This window comes from Geotrypetes seraphini, chromosome 11 (assembly GCF_902459505.1).
Source record: "Geotrypetes seraphini chromosome 11, aGeoSer1.1, whole genome shotgun sequence".
Lineage (NCBI taxonomy): Eukaryota > Metazoa > Chordata > Amphibia > Gymnophiona > Dermophiidae > Geotrypetes > Geotrypetes seraphini.
The window spans coordinates 2,932,860-2,954,144 of NC_047094.1; the positions used below are offsets into that span (position 1 = coordinate 2,932,860).

At 46.2% G+C, this 21,285-nt stretch overlaps 1 protein-coding gene across 2 annotated transcripts in view; it reads right to left on the reverse strand.

The window, feature by feature from the left end:
• Nucleotides 1-19,002, reverse strand: part of PRKCB (protein kinase C beta) — a 209,194-nt gene extending 190,192 nt beyond the window's left edge. For both annotated transcript variants that reach the window (XM_033914500.1, XM_033914499.1), the window contains exons 1-2: nucleotides 18,782-19,002; nucleotides 17,427-17,458 (exon numbers count right to left, since the gene is read on the reverse strand). In XM_033914500.1, the coding sequence (XP_033770391.1) occupies nucleotides 17,427-17,458; nucleotides 18,782-18,948 (199 nt within the window). In that variant the 5' untranslated portion in view covers nucleotides 18,949-19,002. The remainder of the gene's footprint in view (nucleotides 1-17,426; nucleotides 17,459-18,781) is intronic.
• Nucleotides 19,003-21,285: the final 2,283 nt, after the last annotated feature.

Consider the following 21,285-nt stretch of genomic DNA (forward strand, 5'->3'; position numbering starts at 1 on the left):
GAGCTCATGAGTGGGGAACAGGCTGAAAAATTGGATCACATAGAGGTAAGTAAGGAGGATGTCCTCAAACAGATAGACAGGCTAAAATGCGGCAAATCGCCGGGCCCGGACGGGATCCACCCAAGGGTTCTGAAGGAACTAAGACAAGAAATAGCAGGCACAATCCAGCATGTTTGCAACCTATCCTTGAAAACTGGTGAGGTACCAGAGGACTGGAAATTGGCGAATGTCACACCTATCTTCAAGAAGGGATCGAGGGGTGACCCCGGGAACTACAGGCCGGTGAGCCTGACTTCAATTATAGGGAAGATGGTGGAAGCTATGATCAAGGACGGCATTTGCGAGCACATCGAGAAAAATGACCTATTGAGAACAAGCCAGCACGGATTCTGTAAGGGAAGGTCGTGCCTTACGAACCTTCTGTACTTCTTTGAGGGAATAAGCAGTCGGGTGGACAATGGGGAACCCATAGACATCATTTACCTCGATTTTCAAAAGGCTTTCGACAAGGTGCCACATGAAAGGCTGCTTAAGAAGCTGTGGAACCACGGGGTGGGAGGGGATGTGCACAGATGGATCAAGCACTGGTTGTCGGGCAGACTGCAGAGGGTCGGAGTAAAAGGTCAATATTCTGACTGGCGGGGAGTCACGAGTGGTGTACCACAGGGGTCGGTGCTGGGGCCATTACTCTTTAACATATTTATCAATGACCTGGAAAAGGAGGCAAAGTGCGAGGTTATAAAATTTGCAGACGATACCAAACTGTGCGGCAGAGTTAGGACCAGGGAGGAGTGTGAGGACTTACAAAGAGACCTGGACAAGCTGGAAGACTGGGCAAACAAATGGCAAATGCGCTTTAACGTGGACAAATGCAAGGTCATGCATATAGGGAAAAAGAACCCGTTGTTCAACTACAAATTGGGGGGGGTATTGTTGGGAGACAGCAGACTTGAGAGAGACTTGGGTGTGCTGGTGGATGCATCACTGAAGCCATCTGCACAGTGCGCAGCAGCCTCGAAAAAAGCCAACAGGATGCTTGGCATCATAAAGAAGGGCATAACAACCAGAACAAGGGAAGTCATCATGCCATTGTATCGGGCGATGGTGCGTCCGCATCTGGAATACTGCGTTCAGTATTGGTCGCCGCACCTCAAGAAGGACATGGCGGTACTTGAGAGAGTCCAAAGGAGAGCAACGAAAATGGTAAAAGGGCTGGAACACTGCCCATACGCCGAGAGGTTGGATAGGCTGGGGCTCTTCTCTCTGGAAAAGAGGAGGCTCAGGGGAGATATGATAGAGACCTTCAAGATCATGAGGGGCATAGAGAGGGTGGATAGGGACAGATTCTTCAGACTGAAGGGGACAACAGGTACGAGGGGGCATTCGGAGAAACTGAAGGGAGATAGGTTCAGAACAAACGCAAGGAAGTTTTTTTTCACCCAAAGGGTCGTGGACACTTGGAATGCGCTACCGGAGGAAGTGATCAGGCAGAATACGGTACAGGGATTCAAACAGGGATTGGACGGATTCCTGAAGGATAAAGGGATCGTGGGATACTGAGGGAGGAGCTGGGATGTAACACAAGTATAGAAAACTAACCAGGTAATGAGTATAGAAACCAAACCAGGTCGTGCATGTGCAAGACCGGAGGGTTAGGACCTCGATAGGAAGACAGGACTTAAATGAGAAACCAAGGTGGCAAGGGAGCCCCTTCTGGTGATACAGACAGGTCGTGACCTGTTTGGGCCGCCGCGGGAGCGGACTGCTGGGCGGGATGGACCTGTGGTCTGACCTGGCAGAGGCACTGCTTATGTTCTTATGTTCTTACATGCTTTATTCAGGTACTCAAGCAGTTTTCCCTGTCTATCCTAGCAGGCTCACAATCTATGGGCAATGGGGGGATTAAGTGACCTGCCCAGGGTCACAAAGAGCAGCGTGGGTTTGAACACACAACCTCAGGGTGCTGAGGCTATAGCTTTAACCACTGCCCCACACTCTCCCTTGATTCCTTTTGGTCAGAGTCTGGTCCAATATGACACCTAATATCTTAATGGTTGATTGAATAGAATAGCTATGATTATCTATGATCAGGGGTGTGTCGATATTAAATGGATATGATGAAGCAACGAAGAACTTAGTTTTTTCAGAGTTCAACTTCAATTTAAACTCAACCATCTACTGTTCCATTATTCTGAGCGCTTCTGTTGCTATGGTAGTGACCTCTGAAATGGAACTAACAAAGGGATAATGATTGCTATATCATACGTGTTTTATTTTTATCCCCAAGTTAGACAACTGGGAACCCAATATAAACATTAAATAACAGCGGGCACAATGGTGATCCCTGGGGAATTCCACACAGATTACTCCAAATTCCTGAAAGATTATCATTGAACTCTTCCGAAATCCAGCGCCTTATTCTCCAGATTGCACACACTAAATCACCAAAGGTAACAGCCCAATTCTACTGCATACAGTACGGGGTGCAAATAAACCTACTGTAGCTCATGAATATCAAGCCATAAAACTATGGTCCATTAACTTCAGAAAAATTTCTCATGATATAATCAAGCAATAGTGAAAAGCAGTGGATCTATGTCCAGTAGACTCTCTGTTAACCAGAAAAAAAATCTAAGAAATACCGTAGTACTTCAAATAAAATCAATTTCTGGTACACCCCGTGTACACCCACGCTTTGTCTGGACCATGGGGTATAGGAAACTGCATGTATCCGGCATCTATCAATCCCCGTGGGTGCCGGTTAACTGAGAGTCTACTGTATAATGCTTTATCTGCAAAAATGCCAAAGTTGTACATTGAGAAAAAGAAAGAGTTTTTGACCCCCCCCCCCAAAATTCAGCCACTGGAGACGTCCTAAAATGCCCAACAGAATGGTGGGAAGCCCCGGCCCAGGGAAGATGGGTGCATTGTCAGAATAAAGCCTTGAAAGCAAATAAGTGAATGAAACAGAGAACACAGATCAGAAAAGCCAGAAACGGTGTCGAGGTGGTGATAAAGTGCTTCGCCCAAGCCAACGAGGTTTCTGCACCAGTGCACAAACAGTTAAACAGGCAGAAGGGATCCAAAGTTCACCACTGACCCTATCAGCAAAGCCAACCTGTGACAGGAGGTCCCCCTTCTATCAGTTTCACTTCCTTTGGAGGGGAGGCAGGGAAGGAAGGGGTGGGTTTAGCAAACCAGATACTGGAGTGTGTGAACTCCAGAGCTGCCTGTATGCAGACAGAGATAACCCACAGCATCTCTGCAGTTCCATCCTCTGCATTATAAATCAAAGAGAATGAGCTAATTTGCTGGGTTTGCTCGTTGTAATTAGCACCCTTATTTTTAGGCTTCACTTGAAATGGAAGTTACAGTGTAACCCAGCTGTGGCAGTGTGCCTATAACATCCTTTCAGCTGTCTAATTAAGATACAAAAGCGGAAGAAATGAGGTGGGAGGCTCTCGGTATGCCCATGCCTCAGAGAGACCCCTCGATATGGCTGCTCTACCAGTGCCAGATCAAGGAGAGCCTTGGGAGTAATGGAAATGTCCCAGCACACAAATTTTCCGGAAAATAAATGCCAACCTTGAATTTCTGGCTGTAAATTTCATTTTGCTTTTATGGGTGAGAAAAGGAAATCTTTCCTACTTGGAGAAAAAGGGATAATGAGAGGGACGATCATGGAGGTGGGGAGAGAAGATCAGATTGTGATAGTGTCATGAGTTAGGACGGGGAAGGGATGGGGAGAGTGAGAATACCAGGGATAGGAGAAGATGATCTGGGAATGATGCAGATTCTTGGATAGGGGGAGGAAGAGAAAGGCACCCCAGGATTTGAGTGGAAGTTCCTCCCTCCCCCTCTTAATTTCACTTGCCCTCTCTTGCACACTGAGAAGGACAGTTGACTTTCTCAGCTACTTCAGACTCTCTCTTCATTTAACCTCAACCCAAGTCCAACTTCTAAAACATTCCACCCCTGCCCTCTTTTCAAGACACGATGGTCCATCTGCTTTCAGACATTTCTATCCCCCCAATTTTTATAGAGACAAGGAACATAAGAACATAAGAATTGCCACTGCTGGGTCAGACCAGTGGTCCATCACGCCCAGCAAGTCTTCAAGGTGGGGGGGACAGGCAGGCCTTCAGGGGTGGGATGCAGACCTTTAAGGGGGGGGGGGGACAAGCTTTCAAAGGGGAAACAGGCCTTCAGGGATGGTGGCACAGGCCTTTAGGGGTGGGATGCAGGTCTTTAAGGGGGGACAGACCTTCAAGGGGGGACAGATCTTCAGGGGAGGGGGGCCCTGGTATAGAAGTACACGGAGGGAGGGAAGGGGAGGGTTCAAAGAGATGTGCATATGCCAGACTTTGGGGAGGAAGAAATGGGTCTGAAAATAGAGGAGAGGGAGAGAGGGAGACAGATGATGGACAATGGGATTTAGGGAGGGAAGGAACAGAAAGGGAGAGAAGTTGGACGCAAGGGATGGTGTGGAGGGGGGATAGAGATACTGGATAGGAGGGTAGTTGGTAAAAGAAAGGGAGAGTGGGGAAGGAAGGAGAGATGCTGGATGAAAGGGTAGTTAAGAAAAGGTGGATCTGTGGAGGGAGAAGAAGAAAAGGAAAGATGCCAGACCTCCTGGGGAGGGAAGAGAAACGGAAGGGGAGGACAGAGATGGATGATGGATGGTTATCAGGGAGAAAGAAGGAGACCCTGGCAAGCAAGTTATCAGAAGACAACCAGAGCCTGAGACCAACAAAATTTGAATAATGACCAGACAACAAAAGGTAGAAAAACTAATTATATTTTATGTTTTGTGATTACAATATGTCAGATTTGAAATGTGTATCCTGCCAGAGCTAGTGTTAGACCGCAAACGTGAGCTAGGATTTAACAGAAAGAGAGAAAAAGTCTTTTTTGTTTGTTTATTTTGTTTACACCACAGCGCCAGTGTGGTTAGGAGAAGGCAAAGGGGGTGAAGAGGCTGTAAAATAGACCCACCAGGATGTTTGGGAAAAAACACCCAGTTGGGCAGGAAAATCGAATTGAATCGAATCGAATCAAAAAACCAATTCAATAGGCTGAATCGAATCGAATCAAAATTTTTTTTCCTGAATCGGGCAGCACTAATAAGCAGTGGCTTCCTCAAGAGCACGTGCCTAGTCATTTTTTTTTTTTTTTTTAAGACTTTCCTTCCAGAAATTTATCATAATGTCTTCAAACTCTGCTATGTTAGGCCTAGATTCTCAAAAAGTCTCATTTAAAACCAACGGGACGCTGTCGCAGCCATTATGGTAGCAAATGAAGTTGGCAGAGAGTAGCGAAGATTTGCTAAATTTGCATGTACCCATCGCTGGTGATAACGATGGGACCATGCACAGAATAAAGGTAAAAAAACAACAACAACAAATTGAGCCACAAGTAACCCAGTTTCTCCTGCTGCCAAGCAACAAAACACCCAACAACCCCCTTGGCAAAGGGAGAGATGCCCAATCTCTTCTGCCGCCAACCGAAACACACACCCTCTGCAGCGGGAGAGATGCCCATGCTCTACCGTTGCCAATCAACACCCTCCCTGTGCCTACGACAACCCTTGCCCTCTCCCCCTTACCTTACTTTCAGATGGCTGGCCGGAGGGAAGTCTCCTCCCTCTTCAAAATGGCAGGCCTACCCCCCTGGTGCATCCTGGGATGCACTGGGGAGATGCCTGATTGGGCAAGGTTGTTTAAGACCCCTTCTATGGATGGGACCATATGTGTCTGGGCCAAGCAGAGCCTTAGGCCCCTCCCTGGATGCATGCATCTCTCCCGCTGCTGGGGGGGTCTCAGTTAGCGGCGGAACAGATTGGGCATCTCTCCTGCTGCCGATGAAGGCTAAAGTACACGCAATCAAGACACGTGCTTTTACTACTCCCACTAAAAAAAAAAAAAAAAGACAACTTGATTCTTCCTGTCATTTTTTATTTCTTTTAATTGTACTGTCACTGTATCAGCACCCCTGGACCACTCGCTGATTTTTGTTGCCAAAAGCCAATGCCATCCACCAGAGTGCTTGTTTCAGTATTCAAGAGCCCATTAGCATGGCAGTGTCGGAGACTGCCATAAGCCATTTTGATTAGCCGTAGTTTAACGACCGCGTTAAAGCTTTGAGAATCTGGCCCTTAGTCTCTTGACCACATAGTGGATGTTGCAGATGGGCAGACTGGCTGGGCCATTTGGCCTTTATCTGCTGTCATCTTCCAGCAATAGATTCAAAAGCTCAGTTCTGTGCTCAACGAAAACATTATTTCAGGGATTGTTTTGAATCTATTGGTCATTAGTTCCATAATTGCACTAGATCCCTTTTTGCGATGGGGTGACCCACAGATTTTTACACAGAGACAACAGTATTCTCATTAATTCCAAGATCTTTCTCTTGGCTGCTAACTTTTCTTTCATAACCCAGTAATTTGCACTTCTAGATGGAATTTTTCTTTCCAATGTGCATCACTTTTGCACTTGACCACATTCAATTTCATCTGCAATTTAGACGCTCAGTTTCTAAGGCTTACAAGATTTTCCCACAAATCCTCATAGTTTTCGGGCAGTTTACAATATACTACAGAATCGTAGAAAAGAGAAGGTACAGACTCTTGGGACACTCCAGTAGTGACCTTTTTCCATGTGGATCTCAGGAGAAGGCAGACCAGGGGAAATGTTGATACCAGGAGGGAGGAAGCATCACGCACCTTGTGCAAGTTATTTGCGCTGGAAAACACGGAACGGGACACATTCTACCCCCAGCAAGTTTCAAAGTGAAAGAAAATGAGAACCTTCTCTCTGTATATCAGGGCAGGTACTTTCAGATCATTGGTCTGAGTATTTTGGATTAATGTCATATCATTTATTTTGCAGGTTAGCAAAAAAATCTTCATAGATTGCATTATTATTTTAAACACTTGCTGTTCAATTGATCTTTAATTTTAAAAAGCCTTTGACAGTGTACCACACAGACGTCTAATAAATAAACTGAGTGCCCTCGGGATGGGTCCCAAAGTGATGGGCTGGATCAGGAACTGGTTGAGTGGAAGGTGACAGAGGGTAGTGATCAATGCAGATTGTTCTGAGGAAAGGGATGTTACCAGTGGTGTGCCTCAAGCTTCTGTTCTTGGGCCTGTTCTTTTTAACATTTTTATAAACGATATTGTTTAAGGGCTGTCAGGTAAGATTTGCCTCTTTGTGGTGTACCAAAATCTGCAATCGAGTAGACAGCCAAGATGGCGTGAATAACATGAAGAAAGACCTGGTAAAGCTTGAAGAATGGTCTGAAATTTGGCAGCTAAAATTTAATGCTAAAAAATGCAAAGTCATGCATTTGGGCTGCAAACACCGAAAGGAATGGTACAGTTTAGGGGGTGAAGAGCTTATACGCATGACAGAACAGCAGGACTTGGATGTGATTGCATGTGATGATCTTAAGGTGGCCAAAGAGGTTGAAAAGGTGACGGCAAAAGCTAGAAGGATGCTAGGTTGCATAGGGAGAGGTATGGCCAGTAGGAAAAAGGAGGTATTGATGCCCCTATATAAGACTTTGGCGAGACCTCATTTACAATATGGTGGACAATTCTGGATGACACAACTTTAAAAAGATATAAGAAGGATGGAGTCAGTCCAGAGGAAGTCAACTAAAATGGTGTGTGGTCTTCGTCATAAGGCGTATGGGGGACAGACTTAAAGAGCTCAATCTGTAGACTTTGGAGGAAAGGCAGGAGAGGGGAGATATGGTAGAGATGTTTAACTAACTATGTGAATTGAAAGGAAACTCTGCAATGAGAGGGCATAGGATGAAGTTAAGAGGTGATATAGGCTCAGGAGTAATCTGAGGAAATACGTTTTTACAGAAAGGGTGGTAGATGCATGGAACAGTCTCCCGGAAGAGGTGGTGGAAACAGAGACTGTGTCTGAATTCAAGAGGGCCTGGGATAGGCACGTGGGATTTCTCGGAGAGAGAAAGGGATAATGGTTACTATGGATGGGCAGACTGGATGGGCCATTTGGCCTTTATCTGCCATCAAATTTGAATATACAGGTATATGCTATAAGAATTATCTCATGGACCACTATATATTTGCTCATTCGAAACGTTCACAAGGGATTTATACTTTTTTTGCTTTTCCATCAGTTAAGAGTTGCTCATACATTAAAAGATATTTTCATTGGCTTTTTTCATTCCAGGTGCAACCTGGGATAAAAAGAGTTTAGTCATTTGGCAGCCAGTTCTGTTTCTTATCAGTATTTTAGGAAATTTTTGAAGACCTATTTATTTGTAAAAACTCTGGAAGTTTCTATTTCAGTTTTTCTTTTTCTGTTAACTGCATAGAACGTCAAGGTACTGCGGTATATAAAGAAATTATTAAGTTAAGGGCAGAAATTTGGGAGTGGATCCCAAATCCCACTATCAAGCCGTGCCACCTTCAGCTTCCTGTAGGCATAGGGCTCTCTCTGGCCAGGGGGCAGATGCCCTAATTGCATTCCCATAATACCATCCCTGACGTGTGATCTTTATATTTTGCACAGTATAGAAAGAAATTAATCTTTCTTTGGTGATGTACTAAACTAAACTAAACTAAACCTTAAGTTTATATACCACATCCTCTCCATAATTATAGAGCTCGGCACGGTTTAATATAAGGAAGCTTAATATAAGGAAGGAACAGCATAATGGGTTTGGAGGTTAAGTATAGGGGGGAAGAGAGCATTACATTTTTGTGAATAGTCTAGTTTTCAGATGCTTTCGGAATAGTTGGAAGGAGCCCAGATTCCGAAGTGGGGCAGTAAGGTTATTCCAAAGCTCAGTGATTCTGAAGAAGAGAGATTTCCCTAATTTTCCCGCATAGAGGATACCTTTTAGTGAGGGGAAGGATAGTTTAAGTTTATAGGTGGATCTGGTGGTATCAGGACTCAAGGAATTCCAAGAGAGTGGAATTAGGGGAGGGAGGATGCCATGTAGGTTCTTAAAAGCTAGGCATGCACATTTAAAATGGACCCTGGAAATTACTGGAAGCCAGTGAAGTTTGAACAGAAGTGGGGAAATACGATCAAATTTGCTTTTTGCGAAGATCAGCTTGGCCGCAGTGTTCTGAATTCGCTAAAGTCTTTGAAGACTTTTTTGGGTTAGACTTAAATAGATGGAGTTACAGTAGTCTAGTCTGGAGAGAATGATAGATTGTACAAGGACGGCAAAATGTTGTTGCTGGAAGCAGAATCTCACTTTCCTGAGCATGTGGAGGCTAAAAAGAGAAGAGTCAATAATGATGCCTAGAACTTTGCTTGAGAACTCGAGAGGGTGCAGAGACGAGCAACTAAGCTAATAAAGGGCATGGAGAACTTGGAATATGAGGAACGACTTAAGAGACTGGGATTGTTCTCCCTTGAGGAGACTGCGAGGGGATATGATCGAGACTTTCAAAATACTGAAAGAATTCGACCAAATAGAGCAGGATAAAATGTCCAATGTGACAAGGACAAGAGGACATGGACTAAAGCTAAGGGAGAACAGGTTCAGGACAAATATCAGGAAGTTCTGCTTCACACAACGAGTGGTGGAAACCTGGAATGCTCTCCCAGAAGAGGTAATTGCGGAATCCACCGTTCTAGGGTTTAAGGGTAAGTTAGATGTACACTTCTTTATGAGTGGCTTAAGGTGACATAGGTAAGGGTAAGCTAGATGCGCATCTCTTATGAGAAGCTTGGAGTGATATGGGGACTAATAATATGCCAGGGTACACCTGGATTGCCGGACTTGATGGACCTAGGGTCTGTTCCGGAGATGGCACTTCTTATGTTCTTATGTAATTGTTTCATTTTGGACTCATTCAGTTTCATTTGTACAGTGAGAGATCAGGATTGGAGTTTCGTTATGCATGCTGTTATGTTCTCAGAGACGTTGGTGAAGTTCGAGTCTGTCTCGAGGACAAGGATGTCATCAGCATATGTGTAAAGTGTTTCAAGGGAGGATAGATGGAAGAGTTTCAGGGAAGACATATAGATGTTGAAGAGAATAGGGGATAGAGGTGATCCCTGCGGGACTCCACAGATCGGTTTCCAAGGAGAGGACGTGGTGCTATTTGTGTTAAGAGTGTAGGAGCGGGATCGTAAGAATTTCGAGAACCACTCTAAAACTGTGGAGTCAATGCCTATCTCGGAAAGTTGATAAATTAGAATATCATGGTGGACAACATCAAAAGCTGCAGAAAGATCAAATTGTAATAGGACAGCAAATTTATTACGGGAGTGTAGTTGTTGTACCTTTGAAATTAGTGAGGCCAGTAGAGATTCAGTACTGAAGTTGGATCTGAAGCCATGTTGGTAAGGTAAGAGAATGGAGAATCTCTCTAGGTAAGATGAGAGTTGGGTAGATATGATGGCCTCTAGCATTTTGGTCAGGAGAGGAATATTTGCTATGGGACGATAGTTAGAAGGTGAGGAGGGGTCAAGATCGTTTTTTTCAGTAATGGGGTCAAGGCAATATGTCCTATTTCTGCGGAAAATAAGCCCGATAGTAAAACAGAGTTTATAAGTCTGTTGAGGATGAGATGGCCTGTGTGGGAATTTTCTCATATAGATTGGAAGGGAATGGGTCCAGGGTACAATTGCAGGATTTCAGTTTGAGGCAGAGTTTGGAGATCTGGGATTCGGATACGTGCTCCAGGATCTGTCTGCTGGGGAAGGGTTAGAGTCGGCTGGGAACCAGAGAATTGTAAGAGACTGTTGGTGGGAAGGAGCTTCTTATGGTAGTGATCTTTTCGTTGAAGAATTTTGCTAGGTCGTCTGCTGATGGGGAGGAGGGGGGAATGGTGGAGTCGTTTTTAGAGGTTAAGGAGCGCCAGATGTTAAACAGTTGTTGGATCTGGAGATTTTATCACCATAGAAGTTCTTCCTTGCTTTTATTAGTGCTGTGTTCTAGAACTTGATATAATGGAAGGTGTTCACTTTGTGTTTTATCATTTTTCAGCAGCTAAGAAATATTAACTCTGTATTATAATAGCTTTACAGACGCTCATGTAAACCACTCTGAACTGACTTCCCAGTCATTAGTAGCGGTTTAGAAGTTTTCAATAAATAAATATTTTGGGGCTTTGCAAGGAAAACTATCAATTTAATACAATAAAAAAGGCTCTAAAGCTCTCCTTTTTTTTTTTTTTTGGGGGGGGGGGCACATAGGCATGAAATGTTTATGAACTAAACTGAAACTAAAGGCCTGGTTTACAAAGCTGCCCCGAAGCCCTTTAAATCTCTATGGACTATGGGGCCGTTACCGTGGCTTTGAAAAACAGGCCCTAAATCTTGGACTTATATACCGAGTCATCCCTGAGAAAGAAAGTTACAGTTAATGGAAAGCATTAACCTCATGGAAACTTATCTGCTAGAAAACGCTGAAACAGTAGTTTTCAGAATTTTTTGAAAAGCTTGAAGGGATAAACAGGATCTTATTTGAGAAGGTTGGTCATTCCAAATTGCTGTTAGTAAAAAGGGGAAGGAATGAACAATTTTACTGATACATCTGGCACCTTTTACAGTGGGAAAAGATAGTTTAAATACATGGAGAGCTCTGCAACTTGAAGATCTCAAAGAATTTAAAGCTAGAGGGACCGACGAATCAAAGATACCATGTAAGATTTTTAAAACTATGCAGGCACATTGAAACTGAACTCTCAATCGAGAAGGAAGCCAGAGGTGACACGTGGTCATAGACCAGCGATTATCAAACCTGTCCAGGGGGAACACCAGCCAGTCAGTTTTTCAGGATACCCTGAATGAATATGCACAAGATAGATCTGTATACTAAGGAGGCAGCGTAAGCTGGTGGTGTAGCCACAGGGGGGCCTTGGGGGCTTGAAACCCTTTACCTTTGATGGCAGGGATGCCAAAGCCCCACCAACCAAATACTGGGCTTCCATGCCCCTTCTCCTTGCATTCCTTCCTTCCTCCAGAAGTCCCAAAGATATGAACTGACCTCTGCAGAAAGGAGGAGGGAAGTGACAGTCCTGTGTTTGCCAGCAAGAGGTATGTTTGGTGCGGGGAGGAAGAAAATGAAGGCACAATGTGTTGCTCCCCCCATCCCTGTCCATACCTGGCCACTCCCACAACTGAAGGGTGTATGCAAATCAATCTCATGCATATTCATTGTAGAATCCTGCAAACCTAATTGATCTTTCTAGACTGTCAAGTCCATGACTGCTGGAGAAAGATCAAATCCCAAACGAGTTTTCCATTTTCAACTGCAGAATTCGATCACATGCTTGAGCACCTTAGATCCAACATCTTGAGGAACAGCCTGGCTGTGCTTCCTCTTTATAAAAATGCCAAATGAGAAAGCCCTTCCAAAGATTTGGCGGCACTTGAAGTCATGATATTGCTGTAGCTGCAAGTTACAGGCCAATATCCCTCCTTAGTGAGAGACTCCATCAATCAGTAGACCCAAGTTGGCTTTGTAAAGGCCACAGCGATGGTGATCAGGTGCGGCCTTAACAACCTTATTGAAAATGGATTCCAGGTAAGCCTCATAACTGGCATGGTGCTTCTCGAACTCACAGTAGTCAATATCACTATCTTACACTCTGGTCGACGTCTTTAATCATGAATTTATAAGTCATGTAACTAATGAGCAAAATGAATGGACCGTTCAGGTCTTTATCTGTTGTCGTTTACTATGTTCAAACTCAATTTAACAATACTGTCAAAACTGGTGACCACTTCAAGCGCCAGTGAAACTGTCCATGTACATCACACAAATTCACAAAACAACTTAACATTTTTCTGCCACGAGCCAAATCCAGCATACCATGGACTTTAAATCACACCCTCACCTTTACAAGTCACAAACAAAAATCAATTAACAGCTTGATCCCAAAGTCATCTGGAGCTAGGGTACATTCATGAAGACCTTGAGAGGAAGTGCTCTGGCTTTCTTTTACTGCACATCAGTTTGGCTCATCACATATCTTCTCATCAGGACAACATGGAAAGCCTGAGGATAAGAGCCACTATCTATAATGCCATCTGCTGTTGTAGCACAAACATGTGTGGCTCATAAACTAGAATATAAATTGATCGGAGTATAAGCCAAGGTACCCTTCCCCCCCCACACACACAAAAGGAGGAAAAAAGGCTGACTCAAATATAAGATGGGGGGAGGGGGTACTATTCATGTGCCCTGCCCTCCCATCCTCCCTGCCCTGCCAGGCTCTCCACCCTGTCCCCCCTACCTCCCACACTCTTGAGTTCTCGCAGCCCAGTGGTGAACCGGGCATGCTGAGTCACAAGAACTTGAGGCAGCCATTCAGGGAGGGACTCAGCGCAGGGCAGGAGTGCGGAAAGCTCGCTTCTACCCAGTACACTGCTAGACTACCAGGGATTCAAAAAGATACGCAAGGGGGTGGGAGGGAGGTAAAAAAAAAAATTGGCAGAGTCGGCCAGGACAGGAGACGAGAGGGATCTCTCCTGTCTCGGCCCACCCCACCAGGCATACGGCATGCCCAGCAGAGGCCTGCAACAAGTTCTGGAGGGGGACAGGTGGACAATGACCTGAATATAAGTCAAGACCTCCATTTTTGGGCCATTTTTTTGGCCCCAAAATCTCAGTTTATATTCGCGTATATACAGTAATTCACGGGCTTTTGAATTTTGTATTTTTTTAATGTCAAACTTTATCATGAGCGATTTTCACAGTACTGGCACCTCCAGAGCTCACCAAAGCCAGCACCGCGTTTAGGAAACAATATCGGCACAGCTTTCACTTCACTCTGCCATTTATGACCTTCTCCAAGATGCCTGATGTTGAGAAATCTGATCTGGGTTCCCTTTCCAGACCCGGACCAGACTGTAGACAGAGTCAGTCAACCACAAACAAATGCAACTCTGGATCTGTAGTTCCAAGGAGTCAACAACCTGGTTTTGACCTTCTACGTTGCTGTGGACACAGCTAAACTGATTTCAGCTGGGCTGCGGTCAGTCCACTGGAGTTTCAGAGGTGGCTCATGCTGCCCTTCAGGGGCCAGGCAATATTACCATAAACTGCACTGGTTGCCAATAGAGGCAAGAGTGATCTTTAAGTTCGGCTGTATCTGTTTCAAGGCTCTCAGTGGGTTATTATGCAGTTATCTCATGGATCATTTTAAATCTGCCAATAGAAAACATTTACGTGATCTTCGGATCTTTGACTTTCCTTCTGTAAAAGGACATGTGTATAAACCCTACACGGACGCTTAGATCAGCAGACCAGAACTTACTCTCCATTCCTTCTATTAAGGATTTTTCTATACCAGGAAATCAAATTTTTCCGTAGTAGCCCCAACTCTACCATCTCAACTCCGCCATGAAAACCTAATCGATAAATTTAAGATTAGCTTAAAAACTTTCCTATTTCAAGATGCTTTCAACTGTTCTTGAATGACCTCTTTCTCACTCAACCAACCGCTTTCAAGAAGCGATCCCATCCCTAATGTTTTATTCCTTTCCCTCCATTTCCTTTCAACCACCTTTTTTTTCCTCTTCTCTTTTTCTAATAATGTAATTTTATCCCTCCCCTTCCTCTCAAGTTTGTCCCGTCCATGTCCTTAATGTACACTTCCCTTCTCTCTAATAAAACTTTACTTTTATAAGCATAACCTTTTATCCTTATTTTAACATTTTATTGTAAACCGGCTAGATACCCGTTGATGGTCGATATATTAAAAATTAATAAACTTGAAACTTTAGTAAGATCTTAGCGTATCAGGCAGCATTACGGGATAAACAAGTTAGTATGTATCTTTCTAACTCTACTTCTTATCTGGCATTTAGAAAATCTATGAAGACTGATCTATTTGGCAAATATTTTGATTGTGTTTATATTGTGTATACTTATATTTTAATTTAGGTTAACCGCACAGAACTGCGAGTTAGCTGCGCTGTATAAGAAATTTTGTTGTTTTGTTAATAGAACATATTGTGAAAATCCCTGTAATGTCTGCCTAGTGGTCTTGAGTTTTTCATATCACATCTCCTCTTACTTTAGTGAGAAGCACACACAAAGAAGAAGTCATTTTGAAAAGCTAGCTCTTATGCTGTCCAGTACTTGTGACCTAGACTGGTCATTGTTGGAAGCAGGACACTGGGTTAGATAAACCCTTGGTCTGATCAAAATGGCAACTCTTTATGTTTTCTTCAAGAAAAATAGAAGATTCACACTCAAAAAGATTGGAGTCCAACTCTTTCAGGTCTTGTAAGGAAATGAATCCCCACTGAATATCTAGAGTGATCAGTTCAGTTCTAGATTTGTGAGGCCATTACAGAGTCAATAGATCTTGACTGTGCTTTTACTCAGTGGATATTGTGTTGTAGTTGATCTGCTTTATACTTTTCTCATTGTACCTTCTACATCACCCCCAACTCTCTTTCTCCTGATGTTTTCCCATTGAACTACAGAGTTCCACATGGCTTCAGCCTCTCTCCTATTTGTTTAATACAAGTTATCACATAAAAGTCCTCTTCTTTTGTGACCTTATGTCAAATACATTCTACAACCCCTTTTCTTGACATAAAAATTCTCCTGATGCTACCAAAAATCCCAACTAGACTACTGCAACTATTTGTGTAATAGTCTTCAACTATCATCACTTTACCATACAAAGTTGGTTCAGAATGCAGAGCTCGAATTAATAGCTTAATGCTCGCAGACACAAGCAGATCTTTCCACTATAAAGCCACAAAGTTTGCTTCCAATTTCCTTTAGGCTTCAATTTAAAATCGTAACATGAACATGACGTGTTTCCCAAAAAGCAAACAGAGAAATGTTCTGCAAAATCTGTAAGATCCAGAACAGCAAAAGATGCAGAGCAGGCCAAAGTCATAAGAAATATAAAATGTATTTATGATTAGATAAATAAAACTTAACACTCTACCAGCCTGACATGCCCATGTTTCACCTCCTGAAGGGCTGCACCAGGGGCTTGACTATAAACCAAGCAGTGCTGTAGCGGGAAGAGACCTGTCTTGTGATTGCATAATGGTTCACAGACAGAGCTTCCTAGCACAGCAACTGTCCAATTAGAAAACAAATCCACCTTTCACCTTTCGCCCATTTGAATTCCAGTGCATTGAAAATATGGATGCGACATTGGATGGAAGATCAATGTTTCCTTTTATTGTTTACATCCAATGCTATTATGTTATTGTTTTGATTTTCATTATATGAACTACTCTGTTTGCAGTAGTTGGAAGGCAGTACTGTATATCAAATATTAACAATTAGCAGAAGAAAAGAATTGAGCTTATTAATAGAAAAATCAATCCAGCCCGTTAAAAAAACTAACATTTACTAGCAGTGAATGACAGAAAGCCTCTTCTTCTGTATCACTAGCGACCAGCATGGCCCCGTCTGCCCTGCGGCCAAACACTGACCCCATGACCCACAAAGTCTTGTGCTGTTGAGCAAACGCTTATGGAAGGGCCAGCACAGAACTAATTACAGAAGCAAGGAGGGAACATTTATTAGGTGCAGTGTGCTAAGGGTTCACAGCCGTTCTGTAGAAAAAACCAGCACGTGGTTGAGGGGCGGCAGGACAAACACAGAAGCTAACCCAAGGATTCCCGATTGCCAGGGTCAAAAGCACAAAATCCAGGCTTCAGACGCCACCGAAAACAGCTTAGAATGTCAATCTATTTACTGCACTCTCCTGGGTTCAAAGGTTTATACAGTTGGGGATAATTTATAGTAAAAACCTCACCAGCTCTGCTTTCAGGGGGCAAAGTCGACCAAACAAGCATTTATTGAACGTAAGGGGAATATTGTACCTGGGGCCACTATCACTTTTATCGGTGTGTGTTGGTTTCTATTTTTTTGGGTGGTGAGTGGAGGGAAGAAACATATTGGAAACGGGTAAGTAAAACAGGACTCCAAAATGTTTGAAGCCTTCCCTCATTATACATTACATAATGAGCAAACCTAACTCATTTGGAGACACTTTCCCTCCCCCACCTAAAAATAAAATCTTTAGCTTTGGAGCAGCCCAGGATCTGCACAGAGAACGGCTAGTGACCAACTAAAGCCATCAGGGACACCGTGATATAACAAACCTTACGCAGCAGCAGGGTAAAATTTCCCACAAAAACTCTGTTCACATCCCAAACTGCTCTGCCCCCTCCTTTCACCTATCATATTACATAAAAGCCAGCAAGAGACAGACACTGCCAAGGTGAACGAATCTTCAGCCCCATCAAATGTTAAGAGATCCCGTGTCATGAAAAATGCATCTGCTTTGCATGGTGAGAAGGAGGAAGAGGGTTCAAAGCTGAACTGGCAGCGACTGCAAGATCACTTCCTCAAAACAGAGCCCACAGAACAAGTGCAGCTGGCCATTCCCCCAAAACAGCATCCTCAGGCTCGGTATATCTTGAGAAGGGGACACTTACCCTGGCACTGGAATCCCTGCTTTCCGAATCCCCTACAAGAGAAGGCAAGAGAATTAGTGGCAGCAGAAACAACACCAGCCAGTGCCAAGCTGCAGGGCCAGGATTTGGGTTAGGCCCCCACTACCTCCAGATCTTCCCCCAGCGTCTCAAAGATGACGGAAGAGGAACTGGGTGCAGTGGCTGCAGAAGGTGGGCTGTGTTCCCCCTCCCTGATCTCTCTTGAGATGATGGCAGTGCCCCCTGCTTCCCCCTTGATCCCACTCCCCAGAAAATGGGATGCATGCACTCACCCTCCCCCCATCCACCCCTCCCAGGATCTCCCCAGATGAAGTCAGTGGCTGCAGAAGATGGGATGCATGCACTCTCTCCCCCCCATCCATTCCTCCCTCTCCCTCCCAGGGTCTCCCCAGATGAAGTCAGTGGCTTGCAGATGATGGAATGCATGTACTCCCCCCATCCATTCCTCCCTGCCTCTCCCTCCCAGAGTCTCCCCAGATGAAGTCAGTGGCTGCAGAAGATGGGATGCATGTACTCCCCCCATCCATTCCTCCCTGCCTCTCCCTCCCAGAGTCTCCCCAGATGAAGTCAGTGGCTGCAGAAGATGGGATGCATGCACTATCCCCCCCATCCACCCCTCCCAGGGTCTCCCCAGATGAAGTCAGTGGCTGCAGAAGATGGGATGAATGTACTCTCCCCCCCATCCCTCCCTCTCCCTCCCAGGGTCTCCCCAGATGAAGCTGGTGTATTTGCTGAAGAAAGTGGGTTTCTTGCCCCCTCCCAGGGTCTCCCCAGATGAAGTCAGTGGCTGCAGAAGATGGCTTGCATGCACCCCCCACCTACAAATCCTTCCTCCCTCTCCCTCCCAGGGTCTCCCCAGATGAAGTCAGTGGCTGCAGAAGATGGGATGAATGTACTCTCCCCCCCCCATCCATCCCTCCCTCTCCCTCCCAGAGTCTCCCCAGATTAAGTCAGTGGCTGCAGAAGAGTGGATGCATGCACTCTCTCCCCCCCCATCCATCCCACCCTCTCCCTCCCTGCTGTCTCCCCAGATGAAGCTGGTGTATTGGCTGAAGAAAGTGGGTTTCTTGCCCCCTCCCAGGGTCTCCCCAGATGAAGTCAGTGGCTGCAGAAGATGAGATGCATGCACTCCCCCCCCCATTCATTCCTCCCTCCCTCTCCCTCCCAGGATCTCCCCAGATGAAGTCAGTGGCTGCAGAAGATGGGATGCATGCACCCCCCCCCCTACAAATCCTTCCTCCCTCTCCCTCCCAGGGTCTCCCCAGATGAAGTCAGTGGCAGCAGAAGATGGGATGCATGCACTCTATCCCCCCCATCCCCCCCTCCCAGGGTCTCACCAGATGAAGTCGGTGCAGTGGCTGCAGAAGGTGGGCTGCTTGAAGAAGCGAGCCGTGAACTTGTGCTCCTTCACCTCATGCACGTTCTTCTGCCGCAGGGCTCCTTTGCGGGCGAAGCGCACCGTGTTCTCCTCGGCCTCGTCGCTCTGCACGGCCGGTTCAGCCATGGCGGGGATCGAGGCAGCGGCACTGCGATCCGCCGGCGGCTGCACCAGCGTTGCAGCTGGGGTTCTGAAGCCACGCCCAGGGCAGGACGTCACCGGCGGGGCGGAGCTCGCAGGCAGCCGGACACGCCCCCGACTGCTGTGCAGCTGCTTCGGCTCAGGCCGGGGCTTCTCCGCTGCTCGGCTGTCTCTGGCCCCTCCAGGGTCTCTCCGAGTATCTTTCAGCCTGTCTCTTTCCATCCTGTCTGTTTGACCGGCTGTCTCTGGCCCCTCCAGGGTCTCTCAGAGAGTCTTTCAGCCTGTCTCTTTCCATCCTGTCTGTTTGACCGGCTGTCTCTGGCCCCTCCAGGGTCTCTCAGAGAGTCTTTCAGCCTGTCTCTTTCCATCCTGTCTGTTTGACCGGCTGTCTCTGGGCCCTCCAGGGTCTCTCAGAGTGTCTTTCAGCCTGTCTCTTTCCATCCTGTCTGTTTGACCGGCTGTCTCTGGCCCCTCCAGGGTCTCTCAGAGAGTCTTTCAGCCTGTCTCTTTCCATCCTGTCTGTTTGACCGGCTGTCTCTGGCCCCTCCAGGGTCTCTCCGAGTGTCTTTCAGCCTGTCTCTTTCCATCCTGTCTGTTTGACCGGCTGTCTCTGGCCCCTCCAGGGTCTCTCAGAGAGTCTTTCAGCCTGTCTCTTTCCATCCTGTCTGTTTGACCGGCTGTCTCTGGCCCCTCCAGGGTCTCTCCGAGTATCTTTCAGCCTGTCTCTTTCCATCCTGTCTGTTTGACCGGCTGTCTCTGGGCCCTCCAGGGTCTCTCCGAGTGTCTTTCAGCCTGTCTCTTTCCATCCTGTCTGTTTGACCGGCTGTCTCTGGCCCCTCCAGGGTCTCTCCGAGTGTCTTTCAGCCTGTCTCTTTCCATCCTGTCTGTTTGACCGGCTGTCTCTGGCCCCTCCAGGGTCTCTCCGAGTATCTTTCAGCCTGTCTCTTTCCATCCTGTCTGTTTGACCGGCTGTCTCTGGGCCCTCCAGGGTCTCTCCGAGTGTCTTTCAGCCTGTCTCTTTCCCTCCTGTCTGTTTGCCCGGCTGTCTCTGGCCCCTCCAGGGTCTCTCCGAGTGTCTTTCAGCCTGTCTCTTTCCATCCTGTCTGTTTGACCGGCTGTCTCTGGCCCCTCCAGGGTCTCTCAGAGAGTCTTTCAGCCTGTATCTTTCCATCCTGTCTGTTTGACCGGCTGTCTCTGGCCCCTCCAGGGTCTCTCCGAGTATCTTTCAGCCTGTCTCTTTCCATCCTGTCTGTTTGACCGGCTGTCTCTGGGCCCTCCAGGGTCTCTCCGAGTGTCTTTCAGCCTGTCTCTTTCCATCCTGTCTGTTTGACCGGCTGTCTCTGGCCCCTCCAGGGTCTCTCCGAGTGTCTTTCAGCCTGTCTCTTTCCATCCTGTCTGTTTGACCGGCTGTCTCTGGCCCCTCCAGGGTCTCTCCGAGTGTCTTTCAGCCTGTCTCTTTCCATCCTGTCTGTTTGACTGGCTGTCTCTGGCCCCTCCAGGGTCTCTCCGAGTATCTTTCAGCCTGTCTCTTTCCATCCTGTCTGTTTGACAGACTGTCTCTGCCCCTCCAGGGTCTCTCCGAGTGTCTTTCAGCCTGTCTCTTTCCATCCTGTCTGTTTGACCAGCTGTCTCTGGCCCCTCCAGGGTCTCTCCGAGTGTCTTTCAGCTGTCTCTTTCCATCCTGTCTGTTTGACCGGCTGTCTCTGGCCCCTCCAGGGTCTCTCCGAGTATCTTTCAGCCTGTCTCTTTCCATCCTGTCTGTTTGACCGGCTGTCTCTGGGCCCTCCAGGGTCTCTCCGAGTGTCTTTCAGCCTGTCTCTTTCCATCCTGTCTGTTTGACCGGCTGTCTCTGGCCCCTCCAGGGTCTCTAGGTTCATCCTACAGCTGTCTCTAAGTGTCTTTCACATAATGCTTGTCTTTCAGCCTGTTTCTTTCCATTCGGTCTGTCGGCTCTCTCTGGCTCCTCCATTATTTTCATCCTACAGCTCTCTCTTGAATGTCTTTCATTCTGTCTCTTTCCAGCCTGTCTGTCTGTCGGTCCGACTGTCTCTGGCCCCTCCAGGGTCTCTAGGTTCATTCTACAGCTCTCTCTTGAGTGTCTTTCAGTCTGTTTCTTTCCATCCTTTCTATTTGACTGGCTGTCTCTGGTCCCTCCAGGGTCTCTAGATTCATCCAACAGCTCTCTTGGAATGTTTTTCAGCCTGTCTCTTTGACCAACTGTTTCTGGCCCATCTAGAGTTTCTAGGTTCATCTGACAGCTCTCTCAGAGTGTCTTTCAACCTGTCTCTTTCCATCCTTTCTGTTTGACTGGCTGTCTCTAGC